Source organism: Hylobates moloch, unplaced genomic scaffold (genome assembly GCF_009828535.3).
Source record: "Hylobates moloch isolate HMO894 unplaced genomic scaffold, HMol_V3 SCAFFOLD_11, whole genome shotgun sequence".
Taxonomy (NCBI): Eukaryota; Metazoa; Chordata; class Mammalia; order Primates; family Hylobatidae; genus Hylobates; species Hylobates moloch.
Window position 1 is genome coordinate 12,666,495 of NW_026652286.1, and position 14,400 is coordinate 12,680,894.

General features: G+C 41.8%; 1 protein-coding gene across 5 annotated transcripts in view; it reads right to left on the reverse strand.

Annotated features, from left to right (window-relative positions):
- Positions 1 to 9,110: 9,110 nt before the first annotated feature.
- Positions 9,111 to 14,400, reverse strand: part of CD44 (CD44 molecule (Indian blood group)) — an 89,810-nt gene continuing 84,520 nt past the window's right edge. For 4 of the 5 annotated variants that reach the window (XM_032166277.2, XM_058446560.1, XM_058446561.1 and 1 more), the window contains one exon: positions 9,111 to 9,450. In XM_032166277.2, coding sequence (XP_032022168.1) covers positions 9,246 to 9,450 — 205 coding nt within the window. In that variant the 3' untranslated portion in view covers positions 9,111 to 9,245. The remainder of the gene's footprint in view (positions 9,451 to 14,400) is intronic. The other variant, XM_032166279.2, reaches the window with a different exon arrangement.

The window sequence follows — 14,400 nt, forward strand, 5'->3', positions numbered from 1 at the left end:
AGTAGATATTCAGTAAATGACGTTTAAATTGCAACTAATGAATGTTTCCTTCTCTAAACGATTTATAAATCCTTTTCAAAACACAAAATGTAGTTTAAAAAGAAAACGTGGACCATCTGTTGTTCCCCAACCCTTTGTCCCAACTCAGGCAACCCAGTTCCACTCCCATTCCCACTCCACACTAAGCATTGAGTGCAAGGATGCCCACTTTCACCCTCTTCTTTCTGGTTTTACCCTTGAGGATTCGAGAACTGAAGTCAGGCGGAAGGACTCAATTTCTACGGAGACAAAGGGGATGTTGTAAAGCATCCACTAGGGGGCGCATTATCAACAGGCCAGAGAAGGCCAACAAGATGGTTGAAAACGAAGTTTCTGCCAAGGACGTGAACCTTGATGGGAAAATTTCCATTACTCTCATCCTTGGCTTGACAGATGAACACATTGCACTTTTCTCAGTCAGCTTTTACACAAAGGTCTAAATTTTGTCCAAGGGGGAAGTGATCTAAAACAGGGAGTCGGAGGTCCCTTGCCTATTGAGAGAGGTCCCAGCTTGCCACTGCCCTGAGGGAGAGTACATACAGCGCGGCCAATGACTCTGCTGCCCGGACCAGACTTTGTACTTCTGAGTTGCTGTGCCTCCAAGCCCAGTGAAAGGGATTCAGAGAGTGGAAGAAAAGTAAAGTGTGGCCAAGACAACTTGCCCTGGAAATGCAGCCAGCAAAACCCACTGAGGTTTGGAAGAGAGATGCTGTCCTTATTGAGACGCTTTTGAGGTTACTTTATACGTATTATGATTTAAATATCTGCTATATGCATAGACAGTCCTTATTAAATAGCTACTTTCTTTCAGAACAATTGTTTGAAATCTTACTCTTCCTTGCATCCCTCTGACAATGTTTACCCCTCTGACAGCTTTTCTTCACATTTCTCTCTTCATTCTTAATGAGATTTAAAGAATCCTAGAAGAGGCGAAAATAAAAAGTAAAGCTCTCGTTGAACTCTAGTAACCCAAGCTGAAATTTGAAGCCCTTAGCCTTTATAATTGAAAACCTGTCTCTCCACTTCTGCATGGGTGAGTTCCCAAGGTCTAGGATCTTCAGAATCTCCAGAGCTAGGCCCTTGGAATTTCAATCTCATTTCTTCTCTCTCCCTATCTAGGGGTCACCTTGAAGGCTGGCTCTGTCAGAGCCTTTGTGTTACAGATGTTGGCAATAATAAACCTGCATATTCCACCCTTCCCCAGAAAACAGGAGCGGGAATCTCTTTTTCTTTTTGATACTATTTGGAAATCTTAGGGTGGGAGAGGGAAGGCTTTTCAGACCCCAATGCTTAAAAGGGTTTGGGAGAGGTTCAGAAATTTTTGGAACACCTCTGACTTCTCGCAAATCATGGTTCATATTCTATCTAGACCCCTACTATGTATTCACACAAAAGTGTTGAAGTTAGCAGAAATGAGGGAAGGAAACCTATATACGTCTACTATATTCCATCATTTTACAGATATTATCTCATTTAACCCCCCAGCATTCTTTCTGGTAGAGATTATTATTCCTGCTTTACAGATAAGGAAACCGAGGCACAGAACTGTTCAATAATTCGTATAAGGTTATACATAAGTAAATGGCAGAGGTTGAATTTGAACTGAGTCTTATTTTAAAAATCACCTTTTAAAAGCTAAACCTTAGTCTCCTTTTCTGAGGTTCATTACTCCTCTTTCGAGAGAGAGGAAGGAGGAAGTGGTTTAGACAAGACTTCTGGAAAACAGTAGTCACCACGTAATGAGATTAACAGTCTGGAAGCCTAATGGGGCAGGATTGAGGAGGCGGGTTATGGGCGGCCCTGACAGGCAAACTACTGGTGTTCAAGACCAGGTGTCAGCACAGGCAAGAAATGGGGCTTGAGACCAGGATGCCCAGCCAGACTTTCTTCTCCACTGAGCCTTTGCCCAGGGCATCACAGCAAAAATCATATTTACACATGACTGATTCTTCCCTTTCCAATAAGCACAGCATCTATGAAGTTGTTTGTGGTTTCCTAAATTAATTCCATTGCCAATATGGTCTAAATGGTGAGCATACTCATCCCCAAATCTTTTCAGTGGTTTCTGAAAGCCTCCTTTGGCTCCACCAGGCACAGAGAGCCCTGGAATACTGACCTGGTTTGCCACATTTGGAGATGATGTCAACTTCAGCAAATTCAGTTTACCAAACTTCTGACAATAGACAATTCAGGCATGCTAAGCCAGAGACTTTGGGGAGAGCTGAGCTCTATTCCTGGTTCTACCACTTTCTACTTACCTGGTTTGGGGGACCATAATGAATTTCTCTGTACCTTCACACCTCATCATAGAGTAGAAGAGACAGGTTCATGGGCAGATTAATGAAATTGCAGAGTAAGAACTACAATGACATATGGGCAAGGTAAGAGTTATACCCACAGAGGGGAAAATGAGCTCATCCTGGGTAGGGGTGGGGCAAGACAACTTCCTGGAGGTGACGATCAAAGTCATGGGTGGATGCCCAACTTTGGTTAACCTACAGCCACAACCTGGATGGCCAAGATTTAATCAATGAATGCCAGTTGTTTGCTTCCTGGACTCCCTGCTTGTTAGTCTTGCTTTGAAAGCAAAAACCTTTCGACTAAAATTGAAGGGCTTTCTTCATGGGGAGCTTCAGATTCTGAAATAATCTGTCTCCAGCCACTGTAAGTTAATAGCAATTCACACTTAAAAGATGGTTAGAGTTCAGAACGTTGGAGGAAATGGTGAAGGAAGAAGTTAAGTACCTACTGTGCATATGTGGGTGATGGCAGGTAGGAATTAATATTTTTGAGGACCTAATATGCCCCAGGTACTGACATGTACTTATTAAATTTAATCCTCATAGCCACCCTATGAAGATTTTACTGTCTCTTTACTGACTCAAAATATTTAAGATGTGTGAACAGGGTTTCATAGTTAAATAAGTGGTAGAATCAGTATTAAAACCCAAAATTTGTCTGATCCCAAAGCTCATGCTGTTTTTACCATACCAAGCAATCTCCCAAACACATTTACACATGACTTTGCTCCTTCCTTTTCCAATAAGCATGGGGTTTATAAAGTTGTTTATGGTTTTCTAAGTTAATGCTATTGCCAATATGGCTCAAATGGTGAGTGTATTTTAAGCATAAACATGAGCTGTGCCCTTGAGCACAAGAATCTTTCAACATGTCTATCATAGATCTTGATCGCACTAATGGTCCTGATAATTGGCTTTTTTGTAACCATGCTTTTTGCAATGTGACTTTGCAGCTTCTCCCATTAGGAGATAGAATCTATTTCCCTTCTTTTAAAATCTGGGCTGCTGTCGTAACTTGATTGGTCAATAGAATATGGTGGAATGACAGAGAACCAGTTCTGAGCCTAGGCCTCAAGAGGACCTGTGAGCATGTGCTCTTACTTGGAACCCTGTCAGGCCTGGACCAGCCAGCTGGAGGCACGTGAGAGTCAGATGGAAAAAGATCCCAATCATCCCAGATGAAGCTGTCCAAAATCAGACAGCTTCTAGCTGACCTGTTTGTTAATCACACGCACAAATGCATGAATCCTGTCATGCTCAAGTGAGCCCTGCCAAGATCAGCAGAAGCACTCAGTTAACTGGTGGATGCATAAGAAATAAATACATGCTTGTTATTTTAAGCGACTAATTTTGGAACAGTTTTTAATGCATCAGTAGTTAATGAATACAACAAAAAATAATTTTCTTTTTAATTAGAGGTCAATAAAAGCAAAACATTGATTGTTTTAATTATTAGTCAGTACTCCAACTTTAATTGTTCTCTAGACCTGCTGTACAGCTGTCATCTTGGGATCTCTCTTTATGATCATTTTAAGAACTCCCTCTACTTTGTTTTCTGAAACTCATGTCCTCTCCTCTCTTGGTAACTCCCTTGTTTTGATGGAGTACATCCTTTGGGAGTTGCCTGTGAATGGGTGAGCAGGTTTGGAGACTATGATTACCTAAAATCTCTTTATTCCATCCTTATACTTAATTTGCAGTTTAACTAAGTTAGAATTCTAGCTTGGAGATAATTCTTTCAGTATTTTGAGGCACTGTTTCATGGTCTTCCATCTTTCAGTGTGGCCGTTGAGAAATCTGATTCTATTCTGATTGTTGATCCTCCATATATTTTTCCTTTCTAGATGTTCATAGGATCATTTCTTTGCCCCAGGTGTCATGAATTTTTAAGATAATATGCATTAGTGTGGATCTGTTTTTATTCATTTTACTTGTCCTTAGTCAAGATATTCACGTTTTAAAGTTCCAGGAAATTTTCTTGATTTTTTTCTTGGATGATTTCTTCCTATTTGTTTTCTCTCCCTGTGACTTTGATTACAGCATTTGCATGTTAAATTTCCTGGACTGGGTGCCAGTCTTCACAATGTATTCCCCCTCTGTTTCCATTTATTTGCTTTTGCTGTATTTCTGAGGGTATTTCTTTAACTTTATCTTGCAAACCTTCTGTGAGGTTTATTTTTAAATTTGTGCTCTCAAGTTTACATTTTTAAGGCTTCTTTTTTAGGTGTTCTCTATATGTTCCTTTTTATCCTGGCACTGTGTTCTTGCTTTATAGATATACCATCTCCTCTTATTTTACTGAGAGTATTGGTGACCTTTATTAGAAAAAGTTTCCTTCTCTAAGCAGTTTCTTTTCTGTCAAGGTACTTTTTCCTGTTTTTTTGTAGTCCCTGACTTTAATATTAGATGCTTTCTCCACATGTCTGGTGCTCCTTGGTAACAGCTCATGTGTGAGAGTAAGCTACAGAAAGCTGACTGAGCTTTCTGGGTGCCTGGTGGGGCTTGAGATACCATGTTCATTGCAGATTGCTTTTTTTGGGCCATTTCCTTGGGGAACTACCATGTTAATATTTTTAGAATTTTCTCTCAGGCTCATAAGATTCCCCAGCAACACTGAGCTTCTGCCTGGGGAACATATGCCCAGCTCCCAGCATTCCGAGAGCCAAGCTGGGAGAGGAGAATAGGGAATCTCAACACTCTTTAAGCATGGTTTCACTTTTTCAGCAGGGCCTTTCTTTTATTTTTTTGTCTCTTTTCTTTTGTTATCTTTCTTTTCTTTTTCAGGGTCTCACTCTTCACCCAGGCTGCTGCGCAGTGGAGCAATCTCAACTCATTGCAGCCTTGACCTCCCAGGCTCAAACATGATCCTTCCAACTCAGCCTCCCGAGTAGCTGGGACCGCAGGTACACACCACCATGCCTGGCTAATTTTTATATTTTTTATAGAGACAGGGGTTTGCCATGTTGCCCAGGCTGTTCTCTAAGCTCCTGAGCTCAAGCAATCCTCAACCTCCCAAAGTGCTAGGATTACAGGCATGCATCACCATGCCCGGCCCTCAGTGTGGTATTTCTAATGTCAACTGTGTACATGCTGTTGGACTTCAGCCAGAGACTCTCTATTTCCCTGTCTCCAGAAAATAAACTTCTGGTCTTTTGCTGAGACTGGGAAAGGATGGTGTTCAGTTACACAGAGTAGGGAAGGGGACCTGGAGTTCTAACTGCTTCTTACACAGACTTTAAGCTTATCCTCCTAATCTCAGCCTCATCTTCCCATTCATTTCCAGAATAGCTATTCAGCCTTTCGATGGTTCTGTCACATAAATCTCGTTGTTTCTCAGTTTTCCACACTGCAGGCTTAGGAGTCAGCTTTTCCAGATTTGTTCATTCAGTTACCAATCAGCTATCAGTTTTCAGCTTCAAATTTTTGTTGCTCTTGTCTCTTCTTCCAATCTCTTTAACTCCATTGGTTGATTCCGTCTGGAAATATCTCTTTATTTTCTTTTTAGAGGCTTACATGAGGGAATGAAGGTATGTACACTCTCCTCTCTTTAACTGGAAGTCCAGGAGTAGTTCTTGGCTTTAAAAGAACTAACACTTCACTGTATCTTATTTAGTTTGAAACGTGAACCACACATCACTCATAGAAAACCAAATTTTCTCCAAAAGAAGACTTTCAAGTTGATGGAAACCCATTTTGTTTTTGCTTTTTTAAAAAATAAAATGAGTGTGAGGCTTCAGCCGCCTCAGATGCCTTTGACTTTGTTCCTCTAAATTACCCAGACAGTGCCAGATAAGCATAGTTCTGTCCCTCTCAGCCTCCCATTCTTTTAAATTAGAGACTTCTGAGTCTGTTTCCTTTAGTCTTTTAATGTTAGCCTTTTAATATTTTCCAATAAGTGCTTTCAACTCAGCAATATACATATCATGCTTTCCTCATTATTATTGATCCATCAATAAATATACAAAAACCAGAGGAAGGGTGTGCTCTGAAAAGTCAAAGTAACGATAACAGTGGTCATTGTACAGTACAAGAATGAACAATGGGCTATTCTTTGAAAACTCAAAACAAATGATTTACACAAAGACATACCTATAAAATAAAGGTGAATGGACCGTGCTATTCTTGTTCTTAAGTACATTTTGCTTTTCCAGATAAGTCAAATGTTTCCTCTCTCCTACTCCTCTGATATAACAGTATTGAAGGAATGTTGGCTACAAAATCAATTCTTGGTGTTGTTATGAATCTCAATATAAAACTTTTTGAAAGGTTCTGCTAGAAAAGCCAATTCTACCAGGCTTGAAATATGGATTCGAAGATGTCTTTTGTCTCATTCGATTTTTCACTCAGAGCTAAATTTAAGGGCAGTCCTCAGGAGATATAAAAGATTTACAATTGCAGGAAAAATTACATCTTTAGCTCTTAGGTTGCTTTGCAAAATAACTAAATGTTGGCCTTTTACTTTTATAAACAAGACCCAGTTTAATGACTTAGCCCAGGTCACCTGAAAATCACTGGTAAAAATGACATGTAGTCAAGCTGTGCTTCCAGAGTTACGCCCTTGAGATCAAGGGAGTGAGAATACTGAGAATACATCTTATTCCATAAGCTTCAGGCAATGTTGCAAGGGTTTGTAAAGACTTGGCCAGCTCTCCATTGACAATGGCCAAGGAATAGAAGCTCTAGACCTCCCTTACTTCTATCGTGAAAACAGAGGTATATCCAAGTGAGGGACTACAACAGTAATAAAGGGAAAAAGTATTTAATTCCAAAATAAAATTGAAAATAATCTCCTGTCTCAGCCTCTTTCTGGGAATATCTAGAAGAGGTGGAAAACCATCTCTGGCTATGAGACTTGTATCACTACCCCTTTCTCCCTGGGGGGACACGTAGAGGCTAGTGCAACCATTTTGAACCTTGTCCTGGAGTGGCTTGTTGCATTTCAGTTAAAGAGCTTGAGTGAGCCTGTCTGGGCCTCTGGCAGACCCAGGAAATCTCTGGGAAAACAAGGGGCACTTGAACACTAGTGGCAGTAACAACACATAGTGGCCTAATGTCCAGTTTCTTTCAAGTTGAAAAGAAAATAAAAAGAAATCCAGACCACTGAAGATGGATCTGGCCAATGATGTTCACAGAAGAGAAAGGAAGTTTTTCAAGATTATGGGGTGAAGTGGAGGGAAAGAGGGAGGGGAGAGGGTAGACAGGGAGGAGCAGAGGCTGGGAATAGTGCAGAAAGTTGGCATCTCTCCTTTAAAGATATTCTTCAGATCAACTCTGTCTAAGCCCAGCCCTGATTTAGTCGGGAGCTTTTCTTCTTTCTGCTTTGTGGTCTGAGAAGCATTGCCTGTTAAGCACATAAGTTTAGGTAACAAATGACTTTTAGTAGGAGCCTCAGAAAGGAGATACCACTTAATAGGAGCCGTTGCTTTATAGATGCAATGGCTTCTATGACAAGCAGCCTTTGGAAGTTCTGGGACCAACTGGACACCCTGACTGATGAATAAATGCCACAAAGAACTTGCCAAGTGGGAGAAAATATGAGGTTAGAGGATAAAGCTGGTACTGTCTTGTTTGGTCATAAATTTGCCTATCTGGTGATAAGATTCCAATGATGGGAATCCCTTTAACCTTTTGAGGGACTCCGCAGGCACTTAACTCATCCTAAATAGCAACTGCATCAAGAACAGACACTGGTGTGTTTAAGTTTACAAATACAGCCATAAAAATTTCAAACAGGATCTACATGGCATCATCCTTCCCCCTTGCCAATCTCTTTCATTTCCATTGGCTTCTTCTCTTATTGTAAGACATCAAAAGGCACTTCCATATTGTTTTCGGAAATCACTAATAGGGCCAGCCTCTATGAAACAGGGCCCCAGGGATAACAGGTCATGCAAACTTAATGTGACTTTGCAAAGCCTTTCACAGGAGAGAACAGGTGGCCATTAAACCATAAAAGAGGCTGAAGCTCCTCAGCTTCCAGCTCTGATTCCAGGACAGGACGGAAAACCTTTGGACAGTGTCAAAAAAGAAAAAAACAGTGCTGCCTTCCTTGATCTTCCATGAGATTTGGCTGAGTGGGTCTGAGTGGGAACTCAGGGTCTCTGAGATGAAGACTTAGAAGAGTCTTCTTACCATTCTCAGCTCTTCCTGATACATTGTAGGGACCCAGACAGTGCTGGTTTAGAAACTGAAGAATTACAGCACAAAAGGTGAAGATCGAAGAAGTACAGATGTTTATTATGAATCAGTTTAAACCCTTTTGTGCCTCTGACAAAGTAACTTTAAAAAATTATACTGATCAAAGGACTGATCCAGGGTTTAATATTTCAAAAACATAGATAAATAGTTTACTACAGATAAATATCTTCACCCTTTGGGTGTCTCCCAGAAGCATCTGAAAAATTTCTAGGGGGATCTGTTGAAGGAGATGTGTAACTAGTACACCCCAACCCCCAACCTCACTGGAAAGCAATGCTCAGGGATTAGGCTATGGAAGGGCAAAATGGACCCATTCAAATTTCCTCCCAGGGACCAGGCCCTATTAGCCCTGGGAAATGTCCTTAGCTGGTGGGGGAAAGGTTGGCGATCAGGAATATGTATGTGTAGTTTTTGTTAGAAGCCATCCATAGCACACCCGAGGGATGAAAGGCCTCCACATGGGAACTGGAACGATCAAATTCTTGCCGATTATTAATTGGGCCCTAATTGCAGAAAGCAATGCTGTTTTTACAAATTGGACCTGACTTTAAAGAACAAAACACAAAAAAAAAAAAGAGTAGAAAATTTTATGCTAAAAAAGATTCGCAATGAAACAATCAGTAGCACATTGCATCTGTTAAGTGTCCCAGCTCTCTGTAATGGTTATGTTTCCAACGGTTGTTTCTTTCCAAGATAATGGTGTAGGTGTTACACCCCAATCTTCATGTCCACGTTCTGCAGGTTCCTCGTCTCATCAGCTGTTATAAACTGGTCTGGAGTTTCTGACGACTCCTTGTTCACCAAATGCACCATTTCCTGAGACTTGCTGGCCTCTCCGTTGAGTCCACTTGGCTTTCTGTCCTCCACAGCTCCATTGCCACTGTTGATCACTAGCTTTTTCTTCTGCCCACACCTAATAATTTAAAAAATGTGCCATATGAGAAAGATTGCAGTGACTCAGGCATCAGATCATCATCCTTATTGAGCACTATCATGATGATCACTATGGTTTATGATGGCTTTAGTGTGTGCCAAGCACTGTGCTACGTGTCTTCTCTACTTTAACAACTAACAAGCAGCACTCCTCAAAGTGAGGTCCCTGGACCAGCAGCAAAAGCATCATCTTGGAACCTGTTAGAAATACAAGTTCTCAGCCCCACCCCAAACCTGCTGAATCAGAAAACTCTAGGGTTGGAGCCCAGGATCTGTGGTTCACAACCCCTCAGGGGGCTTCTCTGCACAGTTAAGTTTGCAAATCAGCAACTACAACTCCAGGAAGCTGGTGTTATTATTATTTTCTCTCTATTCCCAGGGAAGAAACCTTGGGGATCAGAAAATTCAGTAACTTCCCCCAAGTAACTCAGCAAGTAAGAAAAGAGGATTCAAACCCTGGTCTGTCTGACTCTCAAGTTCTGATTCTCTTTCTATCATACTTCATAATGGAAATGTTTGCCTCTTTTAAGCATTTTAGCAGTTTCTGCAGATTTAGATACACCATCAACATGATGATTGTAAATCATTCTGATTTGTGTATTCAAGAAAGTCCCATAACTTCCTCTCCCAGTCAACACTTTGTCGGCCTTGTCAGCATTATTACTGAATGTACCGAGAAGAATAAAACAACATTTTTCTAGAGGTATAAGGCCATAGTGATGTTTTCCTAACATTGGCTAACTCATACAACCCTGATATAGGAAGTTTAATAACAAAAGACAAATTATTCTCGTTAATTTAAGGTTTCTCAAACATTACTTAAGACCCAAACGCAAAAGAAAGCTGCTATGGAAGAGCACGACCTTGATCTTTTTCCCGGTTACTGTCCATTGCTTCACCCCACCCAGCCCGATGCAATGCTTCCTCTTTCCTGTAACACATCACTGCTACACATATACGAGTCAGACTATGCTTAGAGGAAGGAAAGTTGCACAGCTTCACAACTACAAGCAAGATGGGGATTCAGGGAAGCAGATTACCTCCTGAATACCAGACATTTTACATGTAATTTTCTGTAATTCTTACAACACTCTTTCAAAGCAGCTATTGTTCCCATAATACAGCAGTGGAAACTGAGGCCAAAGAGGTTTAATAACTTGCTCGAGGTCACACAGAGAGTAAGAATGACAGAGCCAGTATTCAAATCCAGGCCTTTATGACCAAAGCCTGGGTTCTGCCTGGCTCTGTCAATGCTGCCAGCCCTCTGGAGATGTGGAAACAGTATGAAGTCAGAATTGTTCACTTTGCCTCTGGATATTTGGAGTAATAGTGACAAAGCCTCTATTATTCATGATCATGGACCATTCCCTGTAGGACTGCCAAGGCCATAAACTTTAAGCTCCTGTTTGGGGAAATAGAAATTATACCTCCTCAACAGGAGGTAGATCCTGTCTCCTCTAGCATGAGGCTTGATGAGGGGTTGGGGGAAGGATGCTTGAACCGTGAAACAGATTCATGGGGACCAGGAATACAGATGGAGTCCAGCAGGATGCATGGTCAAGAAAAGGGTCTTGGAGTCCAGGTGCAGTGGTTCACACCTGTAATCCCAGCACTTTGGGAGGCCAAGGTGGGTGGATCACTTGAGCCCAGGAGATTGTGACCAGCCTGGACAACATGGTAAAACCCAGTCTCTATTCAAAATACAAAAATAAGCCAGCTGTGGTGGCATTTGCCTGTAGTCTTAGTTACTTTGGGGGCTGAGGTGGGAGAATTACTTGAGCCCAGGAAGTTGAGGCTACAGTGACCTGTGTTTGTGCCACTGCATTCCAGCCTGGGTGACAGAGTGAGACCCTGTTTCAAAAAAGAAAAAGAGACCAGGCACAATGGCTCACACCTGTAATCCCAGCACTTGGGAGGCCAAGGCAGGAGGATCACTTGAGTTCAGGAGTTCGAGACCAGCTGGCCAACATGGTGAAACCCCATCTCTACCAAAAATACAAAAATTAGCCAGCCATGGGGGCATGATGGTGCGTGGCTGAATCCCAACTACTCAGGAGACTGAGGCAGGAGAATTGCTTGAACCTGGGAGGTGGAGGTTGCAGTAAGCTGAGATCGCACCACCGCACTCCAGCCTGGGTGACACAGTAAGACTCCATCTCAAAAAAAAAAAAAAAAAAAAAAAAAGAAAGAAAAAGAAAAAAAGAAAGAAGAAAAGGGGCTTGGAAGGCCTGGTTTTGAGAACTTACTGCTGTGTGACCTGGGGCAACTCACTTAACCTCTCTGAGCCTCAGTTTTGCATCAATAATACCAGGTTATTAAGAGTAGCAATATCACAGGATTGTGAAAAGCCCTTGAAATAGAGACTGTCACTAAATAAATGAGTCTATTGTTGTTATTATTCTTGCTCTTATGAGGGGTAAGGAAATAATTGTTATTCTTGCTCTTATGTGGGGTAAGGAAACTAAGGTTTGGGATAACACTTAGAACAGTATCTGGAGCACAGTAAGCTTTCAAGTACTATCTGTAATTGTTAATATAACAAAAGCCATATGAAATGAATTTTGCTTGTTTCTCCTGGCTGCCTCCACCTACCTCGTTATTATTTACTATGAAGAGGATTTAAAAGGCTTAAAGTAGAATGCTGCTTGTGTTACTTCCAATTCCCTGGTCCCTGTGTTCTCTGGAGGAAGGTTGTCTAGTTAAAGTAATTCCCATTTGCCTAAGCAATGGGTAGTTGAGGGATGGAATGAAATATTATGGGAAAGTGATATATGAGCATAAAAAATATGTCTGTGCATGGGAGTGGGTGGGGATTAATGTTGTTAATCTAAACGAAGCTGATCTTGACAGTGGATAACATCTGACCTATAGAACACAGGAATATTGTGCTTGGTTTTTGGCTGGCCCACATTTCCCTTTGGATTTATGTGTTTCTATCTGTCTGAGTACTTTTAGGAGGCTAGGATGATTCTCATAAATAACTCATTCCAATAGTCAGTGCTCTAGGCATCGAATAAGTACTTTTAAGAGACAAATTCTAATTTTTAAGTTCTTCTTAGTTATAAGAATTTAAGAAGGAGCACTAGACCTTAAGGGGCTTCAGAGACCATCTAGCCCAGCTTCTTCATTATGTAAACTGGACACCAAGTCCAAGAAGTATTGTCCAAAGTTTCACAGCTAGTTATGGCACTGCACTGCAAGAATCACAGCTTGGATTTTCTGTTTGTTTGTTTGTTTTGTTTTTTTTACAAAGTCTCACTTCGTCAACCAGGCTGGGGTGCAATGGCACCATCTCAGCTCACTGCAACCTCCGCCTTCTGGGTTCAAGAAATTCTCCTGCCACAGTCACCCGAGTAGCTGGGATTACAGGCACCCGCCACCACACCTGGCTAATTTTAGTAGAGATAGGGTTTCTCCATGTTGGCCACGCTGGTCTCAAACTCCTGACCTCAAGTGATCTGCCTGCCTCGGCCTCCCAAAGTGCTGGGATTACAGGTGTGAGCCACCCCGCCAAGCCACAGCTTGGATTTTCTGACTTTGAAGATCAGAGATCCTCATGGACCTGTGTCTTACCTTTATCTCCTCTTCCCTTAAATCTCAGGCATTAGCTGAGCACACAGCAATCACACAGTGTGGAAGGAGGCAGAATGAGACCTCACCAGGAAAGGGAGGGCAGGCTGGCTGGGGTTTAGAAGCCGGGTAACATACTTTTATGGCATGGCAGAATTTATCTCAAAAGATTTAGGTGGGTAACTTGGCAACTGATCTCATGACTCTTCTACCTGACAATCCTTAATGATATTTAGGGATTTATTTTGCACTGTTTTAGAGCTGTGCCATCCAATATAGTAGCCACCAGCCACATGTGGCTATTTGAATTTAAACTAATTACAATGAAATGAAATTGAAAATTCACTTCCTCAGTTGAACTAGCCAAAGTTCAAGTGCTCAGTAGCCACAAGTGGCTAGTAGTTATATATTGGACAGTGGAGATATAGAACATTTCCATCATCACAGAAAGTTCTATTGCCTGGCACTGTTCTAGACAGCAGAACGAGGTTGGGTGAGCTCAGATTACAGGAGCTAGACTGTAGCATAAGAGAAGGAAAATATTTCTAAATTATGGTGATGCATAGAGAAGACCTACTGATTGGAGTGTGGGTGACCGCCTGCTGGGGTTTATAGAAAAGACCATTATTCCCATTAAAGGGAAGGCTGGTGAACAGCTTTTATGTACAAGCAACATAGTAAAGTCCTCATGTTTTTTTCTCCTCTTCAGACAAATCAGATAGGTTTTTGTTTGTTCATTTGTTTGCCTGTTTGTTTGAGACAGGGTCTCACTCTGTTGCCCAGGCTGTAGTGGCACTATCATGGCTCACTGCTGCCTCCACCTCCCGGGGCTCAAGCGATTCTTCTACCTCAACCTCCCAAGCAGCTGAGACCACAGGCATGCGCCACTATGCCCGGCTAATTTTTGTATTTTTTGTAGAGACGGGGTTTCGCCATGTTGCCCAGGCTGGTCTTGAACTCCTAGGCTCAAGTAATCCACTGCCTTGGCCTCCCAGAGTGAGCCACTGCACCTGGCGTGAGCCACTGCACCTGGCGTGAGCCACTGCACCTGGCCGAGATAGATTCTTTAAAGGAAAGTCTTCTCTGAAGCCTCACACAGTATCTATCAACCCAACTGACTCCTAAATATGTGCTCTCACAAAGAAGGAATAAAATATGATTTCCCTTGGAGAGCTGTAACTCAAGGAGTCAGGTGACATGAGGAACAGCAAAGAAAGCTGTTGTGGATGATGGCAGGGGTGGAAAAAGCTAAAGAAGTAATAGAACCCCCAAGCCAGCATCTTTAAGACAACGTGACTCACAGATCACTTCATCATGCAAGCCCATGATCCATCCTTGTATGTCAACTTCAGAGACTAAT